A 13010-nucleotide genomic window follows, 5' to 3' on the forward strand; every position below is an offset into this window, starting at 1 on the left:
AATTTAACTAAGGAAGTGAAAGACCTATACAATGAAAACTACAACACTTTCCTGAAAGAAATTGATGATGACATAAAGAGATGGAAAGACATTCCATGCACATGGACTGGAAGAATAAACATAGTTAAAATGTCCACACTACCTAAAGCAATCTACAGATTCAATGCCATCCCAATCAGAATCCCAATGACATTCTTTACAGAAATAGAACAAAGAATCCTAAAATTCATATGGGGCAACAAAAGATCGCGAATTGCTAAAGCAAGCCTGAGAAAAAAGAACAAGCCTGGAGGCATCACAATCCCTGACTTCAAAACATACTACAAAGCTACAGTAATCAAAACAGCATGGTACTGGTACAAAAACAGGTGCATAGATCAATGGAACAGAATTGAAAGCCCAGAAATAAAACCATACAGCTATGGACAGCCAATCTTCAACAAAGGAGCTGAGGGCCTACAATGGAGAAAAGAAAGTCTCTTCAACAAATGGTGCTGGGAAAACTGGACAGCCACATGTAAAAGGATAAAAATTGACCATTCTTTTTCACCATTCACAAAAATAAACTCAAAATGAATTAAAGACCTAAAGGTAAGACCTGAAACCATAAAGCTTCTAGAAGAAAATATAGGCATTACACTCTTTGACATCAGTATCAAAAGGAGCTTTTCGGACACCATGTCTTCTCAGACAAGGGAAACAATAGAAAGAATAAATAAATAGGACTTCATCAGACTCAAGAACTTCTTCAAGGCAAGGGAAAACAGGATTGAAACAAACAACCCACCAATTGGGAAAAAATATTTGCAAGTCACATATCTGACAAAGGGTTAATCTCCATACTATATAAAGAACTAACACAACTCAACAACAAAAAAGTCAAACAACCCAATCAAAAAATGGGCAGGGGACATGAACAGACATTTCTCCAAAGAAGGTATACAATGGCCAATAAGCACATGAAATGATGCTCATCATCACTGATCATCAGGGAAATGCAAATCAAAACTACACTAAGATATCACCTTACATCCGTTAGAATGGCAAAAATAACCAAAACAAAATGTAATAAATGTTGGAGAGGTTGTGGAGAAAAAAGAACCCTCATACACTGCTGGTGGGAATGCAAACTGGTGCAGCCATTATGGAAAGCAGTATGGAGATTTCTCAAAAAATTAAAAATAGAAATACCATATGACCCAGCCATCCCACTACTGGGTATCTATCCAAAGAAATTGAAATCAGCAATCCCAAAAGTCCCATGCACCCCTATGTTCACTGCAGCATTATTCACAATAGCCAAGACGTAGAAGCAACCTAAGTGCCCATCAATTGATTGGATAAAGAAGATGTAGTATATTTATACAATGGAATACTACTCAGCCATAAAAATGGATAAAATCGTCCCATTCACAACAACATGGATTGACCTTGAGGGAATTATGTTAAGTGAAATAAGCCAGATAGAGAAAGACAATCTCTGTATGACTCCAATCTCTGTATGACAAAGAGAACAGATTAGTGGCTACCAGGGGAAAGGAGGGGTGAGGGGTGGGCACAAAGTGTGAAGTGGTGCACCTACAACATGACACCATGACTGGCAAACAACAATGTGCAACTGAAATTTCACAAGGTTGTAAACTATCATAATCTTAATAAAAAGTAAAAAAAAACCGTAAAGGCAGAAAAACACATATTTTAAGGTATAGCTGCTTCCTCTTTAGGAACTCTACGTACAAGTTATCAGGGTGGAATCTTCTTAGATTTATTACCAATATTTGAAATAGATGGTGAACCTTGGTTTAGGTCTTCTAGTTTTCGTGTGGTGAATATTATTACCATGACTTATCCCCTCTGGCATAAGAATGTTATTGTGCTATATATTTGTGATTTGTGTACATTATGTATGTAATAATTTTATAAAAATTAATAAAAACAAATATTGCATCAGTCTTTGTACATGACTATGTATCTACTGAGTATAAGTATTATATAATCAATAAAACATATTTATATTAATCACTCTTTACCTGTATATAATTATTCTAGGAAGATTGAACTTTTAATTGATTTGACAATTAACCATATTGTGGATTTGCAACACAAGGCCACACGTATAACTGTGTTAAGCTAATTAAACACAGAGAACACAACAATTGTAACTAATTATTTATATCATCACTTGTCACTCATTACTGCCATGTCATCATGGATTACAAGACAAGGGAATAGCCATCTTAAAAACTCAAGAAATATTTAGAATAGAAAACCCCCTTTTAAAGTTTGTTTTTCTTTTGAATTTGGGATCTTAATCTCGGGAAAGCAACACCAAAAATATTGTCCAACATGGCCGGTCATTACACGAACATTTTAGCATAGGTCATAGATATTTCGAGATAAGATTGCACTCAACATTATTAATCAGAGTACAGCATTCAAAATAAACATAGCTGCAAATAATTATTAAATTTTAGGTTTATTGAAAGTAAGAACTATTAAGAATGATTAGAGCATATGACAGAAATCACAAGGAAAGTGACAGACTCTCAAGAGGCCATCTCTTGCTGAGAAAAGAAGTTAAACTTATCAAGTCCAGGAAACAGAACTTTTCATTTTACTAAGAGAAAAATCTATACTGAAAGACTTATTTTTGGAGTTGCTATCCTTTTTAAAAATTGTGTAAGCTTTCTTAAAACTGAATTTATACTTTCTTTTCTAATTTTTTAAACACATACAAATATAGATGTATAACTATGGCTTTAAAAATTATAAACCTTATTGTACATAAGACAGAATACATGCCACAAAGAATTTCCTTTCTTTATTGAAGCTTTACAAAGAGCTAACTTTTTTTTATGTAAAGGTATATAGAAGAGTAAAACTATGCTTAGTGCTGCTCTGTGTTTGTATTTTTTTCTTCATCAAATTAAATTTCTTCATAAGCTGCTCATGTGGCAAAAGATTACATAAGACCAAAGATTATCCATTTATTAATTTAATATTAGTCCTAGCTTTTAAGGCCAATAAAAGATTGTGGTAATTATATCTAATTTGACAAACCACAGAGCAACACAATCAGTTGGTATTAAAATTTTATCAGAGAGATTTATTATTCAGAGATTATACATGGAACGATCATATCCAGATGATTTGTAAAAATGTATAGCTTTTTACATGTCAATCATACTTCAATACAGTTGTTAAAAAAATACATATCATGAGCAAAAATCAAAAGATATCCTGGATTCCTACCCAGGGTTGGGTTCTCTTCACAAATCTTCAGATCTTCAGTAAGAAAAATTCATTTGAAAGAAAGGATTTTGTTTTGGTACAATCTTGACTCATGTAACACACCAGAGGTATTATATATTAAATTTTCTGAGCAGAAATTTTAATGTGGGTAAAGATGTTCCAAACTAGTTCCAAGAAAGTTTTTTTGTTTGTTTAATAGAACCCAATTAACTTTTACTTCCAATTTAATCACAAAATTATTTGAATGATATCAGGTAGGTCATAAAATTTACAGAAAGGTAGAAAATCTGATTCAGAAAATGAATAGGAGTTAAGTTAAGTCTAGACATCCAGACTCACAACCAAAAATGCTGCCACCATTGCTGCTCAGTATTGGAAATCATGGTCATGTCACCATCATCAATATTTCAGAAAATGAAATGCCCCCACAAGCAACAGTGCCAAGATTGTCATTCATTAGATTCCATCATTGCTACCATCAGTGTTCATTTTAAACTGTTATGGTTTCTTATCACCAATCTCTCAAGATTCAATGTCCCAAACAAGAGCATGAGATTGACTCTTGGTCATATATCCATGTCCTAGCTTCCAGGAAGAGAGAGAGAAGCATCTCGATCTTCAGATTTGTGTAAGAAGTAGTGTGAGTATGGTTCCCACCAACAATTGTACACTGCCAGATTTCCCAAGTAGAGGAGGATGTTTAGATGCTGAGCAGCCAAACAATAATAAATTTTGATTACAAGATTGTTCTTATCTAAGCATCACCCAGATAAATTGTCTCCTAAGCACTGACAAGTTAAAAGCCTTAGATCTTTTTTTCATGAAATGTTGCCTTGAGAAATTTAAAGTGCAAATAAAAACTGCATAGTGGCTATGTATTGCTGTTTTGCTCTCTGGTTTCTATTTCCCCTTCCTTAATAACACCTGACTTATTTTTAAGGCATTAACCATTTCCAATTCGACACAGTCTGCTTGATTCAATTTAGGAGTCCTCTCTTCCCTTGGCAAATTGATGGGCCCATAACAAGGGAAAGTCAATAGAATGCTTCCGCACTGCAATTTGAAGTTTTAGCAGAGTGACTCAGAGAACGATAATACTTGAAGTTCATGTTTCCAACCTGTGATATTCTTTTCAGATGTGTCCCTGCTATACCTTTCCTCTGTGTCCTACTCTTTGTTCTCTGCAGTATCTTTGGTCTTACCCTATTTTAAATCTGATTCTTCTGCCTCCATATCAATTCTGTGTGTTACCAAATACCCTTACCCTTCTAATAAGTAACTTCTTGCCTAGGTTGCTTAACTCAGTTTCTATTACTTGCACCCAAAAAAACCTTAACCAAATATCCAAAATTGGCACCAGGGAGTGCATGGATGTAACTGCTTCAGGGAAACCTTAGGGTTTGGGAATTGTTTACCTAGCCAAAAGTATGATATAAGAAAAGCAACCCCATTGTATATTGGGGTTAGAACCTAGGTGTTCACATAATTTGTGACAAAACTGCTAATTAACTTATCACACTCTTAAATGGAATCATATGCCCACTGACAGCAAGAACCTGATGGACCATACCATCACCATCATGAGATGTAATTATGGCATGATTAATTCAAAGACTGCAACATTGTATGAGTACTTCTGATAACTTAAAGCAAAAATTCAGCTCAGATTCTTAAGATCTCACCTCTAGATAGGGAATTTCTGTCACCATAACAAGATAATCTCATATTTCACAGCTGCAGAGATCAAACAGCAGAAAACTAAACCTGAGTGTGAATTTTTGGTTTGCTGAATACAAAATACGTTGACTTATTCCTCCAATGTCTCTCATACAATTAGGCTGAGGATTCCTGGGTGTGAAGATTACCTTAAACATTTCAAATATCCTGACATTTTTGGAACTCTACCCCAACCACCTTTGCATAAGGAAGCAAACCCCCATGACAGAACTATTCCCTTCCTGCCTTCAGATGCTGCTCCTTCTTTACCTGAGGCAGTTTCCTTGAGAGAGGAAGCTGTAATTCCCCCTACATCCCACTCTTCATTTCCATGACCTCAGTTATTAGAATCAGGACCCAAAATGCTGAGAAAGGAATACTGCTCCAATGCAGATGCAGAATTTGTGGAAGATTAACTTAAAATTTTGAGTATTTTTGGATACATATTGGCAAACTGCAAAGTACTTTGGTGTGAGGGAATTTTGAGAGCTCTTTAACTTGAGGGGGGATGGAAACATTGGGCAGAATTTTTACATGCCAGAAATTTGACAATTAGTATGCTAGTTCATGTAAATAAGTAGAAGTCTAATAGTTTGCAGGGTTGATAAATGTAAGCCATTAACTAATACTGGATCTCTCAAAAGGAGCTTGAGACACTAGAAACACTTTGGGAAAACTCTAGAAGAAGAAATTCAATATCTTTAGGAGAACAGTAGCGCTGAGGAGGATTAACCATAGATGTTCTGGTCTCATATACCCTGGTTAGGTGCCCCTGAGATGTCAGAAAATCTTCCCTTCACCAGTGACAACAGGGAACAACCAGCAACTTTCAAAGCAGCTGTGATACTTCTTTTTAAGGATGTTGGTGGGAGACGTTAAAGTTATAATGGCCTTCCATTTTTATATCATTGGGAATAGTGTGGGAAAGTTCAAATTGTGGCACCTGACAGAAAGCCAAGGAAGATTTGGTTAACATGATGGTAGCGGCTCTGGCTTAGTAGTCAAAAAGGATGGATGTAGCATAGCAGTCTCCACCTACGGTTGGTTAATCATGAGGTGTCTAGGAATAAAATAAGTAGGCACTCTTCTGAGAGAAAGAGAGAGAGAGAAACAGAGATTGACATTAAATCTGGTCAACAGAGAGCTGACTTGAGCCACATGATTCAGACTGTGCTCATTTCCCAATTCTTAGACATAAGTTGATTCACACACAGAGTCACTGTAATGAAGAGAAGGCTGGATACTCCTGACTAAGATGTGAATTGAAATCCTTCCAACAAACCTTTCAATATTTCAGTGACTAATCTTTAGATGACCAAACACTGAAGAAAAGTATATACCCACAGATTTTGTGGACTTTTAAAGATATTTACATCCTGTCTTGGGACTATCCAACAAAGGAACAAAGAGCTTAAAATTTCTTGATGTAAATATTTCCAACAGTGTGGCATTTGACAACTTTCAATCTTATTTGGAGGTTCTTAGTCTGTTTTCCACTTTCTAACTCCTTGGAATGCTGACTAGGAACTTAACTCTCTCCAGCCTTACCATTGTGTATGTGCAGCCAGAGCAAAGTAAAATTTATATGTTTAATTATTTATCTTTTGCTTAAGTCATCCAAAGTTAATTTATTTAGGTTGCCACAAAATAAACCCAACTACAAGACATTCAGTTGAGGAAACTGATGCCAATCACTACAGTGCCAAACAATGTGAATAAAAAGGTGATTTTAAAATGTTTGATAAAGAAAGAAAAAACTATTTCAAAAATCTAGAAGCCATACTCCATAAAAGTGAGAAATATGAAAATCAATCTTTGGTTAAAGTTTTTGGTTTTTTTATACAAAGTTAGAATAATTAAGTGCCTTTGAAATGGATTCCTCTTCCATATTGTTTTCAGTCCCAGGATACCTAGCCTTTCTCTTATCCCATCTCTTCCCTCTCCTTCCTCTCCCTCTCCAGTCCCTAATTGTAACAATCTTTGTCCTCACCGAGATCACTAGGACAACAGCTTACGTACACTCAGAATATTTATTGATTTTATGACCTGTACTGGTATCCTGGAATTGGGCAGAGTAGCATCCCATGTTCAACTCACAAGAGTAAGAATAACATGGTCCAACATCAAGTCAAAATTACAACATTACAACATTTTTACAATATCTAATGAGTTTAGCTACTCAAATCACCATAACAATTTAAATCTCACAATAAGGAACTGAAACTATTCTAAAAAAAGACAAGTATAACAAGCTCTGGGTGCTTGTCCACAGATGCTTAGTTTAGTAATTTTAACGTATTAGTGAAGTTTCTAATGAATGCTTAATTATCATTTGCAACTATCTGAGTCAGAGAATCTTAGCACTCTGGCAATGCAAAATAGTATTATAAACATCCTCACCAAAGTTCTACATCAATACACTAAACATTAGGTAAACATTTACAATACATAAAATTTAAAGACAAGGGCCGGCCCAGTGGCACAGTGGTTAAGTTCACACGTTCCGCTTCTCGGTGGCCCGGGTTCTCTGGTTCGGATCCCAGGTGCAGACACGGCACCGCTTGACACGCCATGCTGTGGTAGGCGTCCCAGTATAAAGTAGAGGAAGATAGGCAGGGATGTTAGCTCAGGGTCAGGCTTCCTCGGCAAAAAGAGGAGGACTGGCAGTAGTTAGCTCAGGGCTAATCTTCCTCAAAAAAAAAAAAATTTTAAAGACAAAATGCAGTACATGGTGTTACAGGACAATCACTATATGTGCATGTCCAAAAATCTATAACCAGGGAAGACAAAACAATGCAGTACAAGTAAGTTAAGAGAGTTCGAGGTGTTTAGTGCAATCTTCAGCCTCTCAAGATCATGTCACTATTAAAAGATTTCTCCAAGAGGATTTTTGTGTACAGTATTAAAGCCCCTTCAAAATAGCAACTTATGATGAATATGATTCAGAATATCTTCAAACTCTCTTGGATATGGCAATGTTTCATAAACAATCCATGCATCATTGAAAAAGAATACACTTTGTCAATGAAAGCTAAAAGAATGTTGCTAAGACATTGGGTTATTCTGACATAATCTTGATGGCACAAGTAACAATAAAAATATAAATCAGGCACTACTTTTCATAGAAGCCCTGTGAACCCAGAAAAAAATTTACGGCAATTAAAAGAAGATAAGATAGAGCTTAATTTAACACCTTTGAAAGCATTCTGCCTTGGTTTTTAACTTTCCTGGATTCCTTTCAACATTTGGAGTGATTTAAGCAATGCCGCTTGTGAGGTTATACCCTGGAATACTGTTTTGTCTACAAACAGGAAATATAATCTGCCAGACTAAAAACTAAAGCAAATGAATCTAGGCTGTATTGTTATTCAATATTTTATTGCCTTTTCCCAACAGTCCTTAATAACCCACAGTTGTTAGATATATCAAAGAGTGACATTATAAGGTTAATGGGCGTGCAAAGCAAATAAGTAAAATCTAAACCTAAAAAGTTTATTATCCACACTTATAATAATCAATGCCAAAGATCACTTTCCCGAGCTGATTTGGATTCCTATTTCACTCTCAAACATTATTTGTCTGAATATCAAGAAAAATGGTAGATTCACAGGTTTAGGGATAAGGGGATAGATACAAGCTTGATTTATTAAGCCACTTAGCTTCTCTCTTTATCTCTCAAATAAGAATAATTATTTCACAAATCTCTTACCCTAATAAACATTAACCCACAAAGGTGCATACCATTGTGCATTCTTCAAGGGAGGTTTTACTTTCTAAACAAAAATAGAAAAAAAGAAGACCTAATCAGAGATCTGTATTTTAGATTTTCACAGTGCCAAGTATATGGATAAACGTGGTAATTGTTTTTTATTTCTTAGGTTTAGTTTTTGTGTAAGGTTTAATATTGTCTAGACTTAGGTATTGTAGTTGTTGAGCTGAAGTATTACTTACTATCAATTGTAAAAACAGTAATTCTGACATGACTGTCTCTGGAACTTGGCCTCCCTTGATACCTGTCAAATCTGTGGAATGTTGCCTTAACCACCGTTCCCCTCTCAACTGATGTCTGATATTTAGGACTAATCACATTTTTAAATTACTTCGTATCCAAATTAATCCAAACACACTCATAGGTAGACAGACAGACAGACAACCACATACGTGCATGCACACAAACATGGACATTTACATATAATCCTACAATCCATAGAGGTTACTGTAAGGCCTTGTGATATTTTTAACTGAGATTTTCAAGCTGACTTCATTTCAATATAATGCTTTCACTAATTGCATGTTCACCCCAATGATTTGTATTATCCAAAAGATAGAGGATGTGAACTCTAAAACATCATAAATATCATAAGATGTTCTCATCGTATGAGAGCAAAGCAGGGGTGACCATGCCATTCAAAGAAAACCAAACAAAAAGTCATAATTAAACCAAATCAATGCAATTTTCCCATGTTTCTTCTTCTTTGGCCCCTTTAATTCAACAAAGATCACTGGTTATTTTACCTTTCCATCTATTCCTAATCATATTTGCATGCTCTCCCATCTTTGGCATGACATCAGAAACAAAACACAACATTAGTATTTATACTGAGTGTCATTTGCCTATAAAACAGTTAGGTCACACAGTTTCCAAGTTAATCATTATACTAGGTATTTTCTGTCTCTGAATTTTACTTAGGCATACAGGGAAGAGAAACAATAAAATTCTATACTTCCCCATTTACATAACATACTACTACCTGGAGAGTGAGAAATATATAACTCTTTGTAGAAATGCAGCAAATTTTTCATGAGTGTCCAGAACCTTCAGATTTAACATTACCTTGAGGAAAAGTGAATAAGTTATTTGGAACATTCTTTATAGGATATTATTAACTCTGTGGAATAGAATAGCTAAGGTTTTTGATTTTTGTTTTTTTAGTAAACCTGAGTTTTCCATGCCTTAGTCTAGAAGATCAGGAAGACAAAATCAAGCAAGAAACAGTAAAACAAGTGGAAACAGATTTAGAGTAGAACTTTGTTCCTCCAAAGGACTTTTCTCATGGCATCTTTAACATCTTTATTTCTAAGAGAGTAGATTAAGGGGTTCAGCATAGGTGTGAACAAAATGTAACATACTGAAGCCACTTTACGAAGTTCAGGGTTGTTTGGCGGTGTCAGATAGACAAAGGAGACAGTCCCATAGAGCAAACTTACAACCCCTAGATGAGAGCTGCAAGTAGAGAAGGCTTTCTTCCTCCCTTCACTGGAGCGTATCTTTAAAACTGTGGACACAATATACATGTAAGATACGACAATAACAACTATTGTGGGCAAAATAATGAGGACAGCCAAACTAAGTGACACCATCTTATTGATAAAGATATTGGAACAGGAGATCTTCTCAATTGGGTTTGAATCACAGTAGAAGTGATCAATAACTCTGGAGGCACAGAAAGACATTGAGAATGTTGCACTGATTTGAAGGATGGAACTAACCCAGCCACAGAGATAGGAACCAGCCACCAACTGGATACAGAGGTTTCTTGACATACGGACAGTATAGAGGAGCGGGTTGCAGATGGCAATGAAGCGGTCATAGGCCATGGCTGCCAGGACAAAGGCCTCTGTGACCATGAAAAGTGCATAAAGAAACAGCTGAGCCACACAACCTGTAAAGGATATGGTCTTTTTCTGAGACAGGATGTTGACCATGGCTTTGGGTACAATAACAGTGGAGTAGGAGAGGTCAATGATGGAGAGATTGCCTAGGAAGAAATACATTGGTGTGTTCAGCCGGGGATCAGTCACAATGATGCCAATCATGCTAAAGTTCCCCAGAAGGACCATCCCATAAACAATCAGGAATAGTAGAAAGAGGAGACTGTGGAGCTCTGGATGGACCCTGATGCCTACAAGAATGAAGTCAGTCACTTCTGAGTGGTTGTCTCCTCCCTTGTCACCCATGGCAAATTTCTGCTTAAAGGTATAAGAAAAAGTCAAAAGACAAAGTTTCCACTCTTTCTCTATTATCACAAATAACACTTCACCTTAAAAAAGACTTCATAGTTGACATAATATTTTCATCTCCATTATCCTATTAAGTTTTCAAACATGAGCAAACCAAAGATGAGAGATACTTTAACTTGCCTAAGGTAACATAGCTAGCTAAAAAAAGAATTTGAGGGACTGTCCCAGTGGAGCAGTGGTTAAATTCACATGCTTCACTTTGGCACCCTGGAGTTCATGGGTTCAGATCCTGGGCCCAGACCTATACACTGCTCATCAAGCCATACTGTGGCAGCGTCCCACATACAAAATATAGAGGAATATTGGCACAGATGTTAGCTCAGCAACAATCTTCCTCAAGTAAAAAAAGAAAAAAGAATTTGGACTCAAGGTCAAATATTTTGTATTCAAGTCTAGTGTTAATTTCAACACAACATAGTCTGCTGCCTCTGTCTATCTCGCTACCTTGTCATATGAGATTGTTCGTGAGATGTCATTTGTGATTTCAAAATATTAAAGTCTGATAAACTCATACTAACAAAAAGATACTTCCTCAAATTTTAATTTATCATTAATATTAATTTTTCTCTGTAATAATACTTTGCTTCAATACAATAATAATAATAAATAAATAAATGAAGGAAAGGAAGCTAAAAGTACATTGCAAAACAATATGAACTTTCTACCGAAAAGAACTCTTACAACTGCAAGTAAATTATTAAAAAGTCAATTTTCCTAATTAGAGATCTTTTAAAATGAAATCAGTCTTCAATTTATGGAACTAGCCTAATTTTATTAAAGTGCAAAAGTAAAATGTGAGTAATATCTTTGCATTTTTTATCTGTGAAGTTTATTGATCCTGGTTTTCTCTACATAAATCTGTCAAGAAATCCACATAATCTCAAACTTTTCTAAATATGAGAAAAAAAATTAGAAGCTTCAAAGCAAGAAACCAATCAAAAATATTGACTGTGTAAAAGAATATATTATGTTAGACAGCAAATTTTATTGAATTCTTAATCTGATGGCTACAGCTCAGAGGTTTTAAGAATAAATAAGTATTGATCTCCTAGAAGCATCTAAATTAACCTATTTGGATGGGGGTGACGTGTTAGGGAAGAAAGACAACTCTGGCTAATTTAAAATATTTCCATTATTTTTCTGTGAAACAGCACAGTCATTGTCAATTAAGTTGTCTAGCAATTAAGGATAACCTTACACATCTTTTCTTCTTTGGTGGCATTTGAACCAAGTTTCATTTATTCTTCCGAGGAATGGTTTGGATAATAAAAATCAGTCAATGATCCACAAAATGGCTTTTCAAAAATTAAAATAAATGATATAACAATCAAAATTAGACAGTGTACATAGTTTTTCTTTGACTCTACAACCTCCCTCAATTGTAAGAGGTTTACTTTTATTTTTTGGTTTTTTTATGGTTTAAAAAAATCCGTCAAATCTCAAAGCCTTCATGACCTTCTTTGCATCTTGCATTCATTGCTTCTCCCAACAACTTTCTCAAGAAAAGACATTAAATTAATTTATATAAATTTATTTTAATTTATACAAATTCAAATCAAGAGGGAAAATGACTGAACAAAATTATATTACTGTTCTCAGACTCCATCTTCACTCCATTGTTCCACCACATATTTGAAATCCATTCAAATAATTGTATAGTAATTTGGTTTTATTAGGGGATGGGAAAATGAATTAAGTTTATAAGTTAACATACATGAGGATGATTATATTTTATTGTAGAACTAACAGAATGAAGCTTTGTGGTCATAAAGCTGAATAGGGCGGTTTTAAGCATCAGTCATCATGTGTTGGTTTGAATGAGAAAAAGAGGACTCAAAAAGAATAGAAAGCACTTTTAAGACATGCTAACATGTTTCACACATAACTCTTCTTTCTGCAAAGAGTCACAAGATTAATAGGATGTGTCCTTTGCTCTTATTTAAAAAGAAGGATGAGGAGAAGAGAAAAGAGGAGGAGATGGAGAAGAAATTCAAATTCTTAAGCCAAATCAAATATTACAT

General features: G+C 35.1%; 1 protein-coding gene across 1 annotated transcript; it reads right to left on the reverse strand.

The window, feature by feature from the left end:
* Nucleotides 1-9984: 9984 nt before the first annotated feature.
* LOC124231681 (olfactory receptor 9K2-like) lies at nucleotides 9985-10926 on the reverse strand. The gene has a single exon (XM_046648546.1). The coding sequence runs from the start codon at nucleotides 10924-10926 to the stop codon at nucleotides 9985-9987; it is 942 nt and encodes a 313-aa protein (XP_046504502.1).
* Between the last annotated feature and the right edge of the window lie 2084 nt (nucleotides 10927-13010).

The sequence above is a fragment of the Equus quagga genome, chromosome 1, assembly GCF_021613505.1.
Source record: "Equus quagga isolate Etosha38 chromosome 1, UCLA_HA_Equagga_1.0, whole genome shotgun sequence".
NCBI lineage: Eukaryota > Metazoa > Chordata > Mammalia > Perissodactyla > Equidae > Equus > Equus quagga.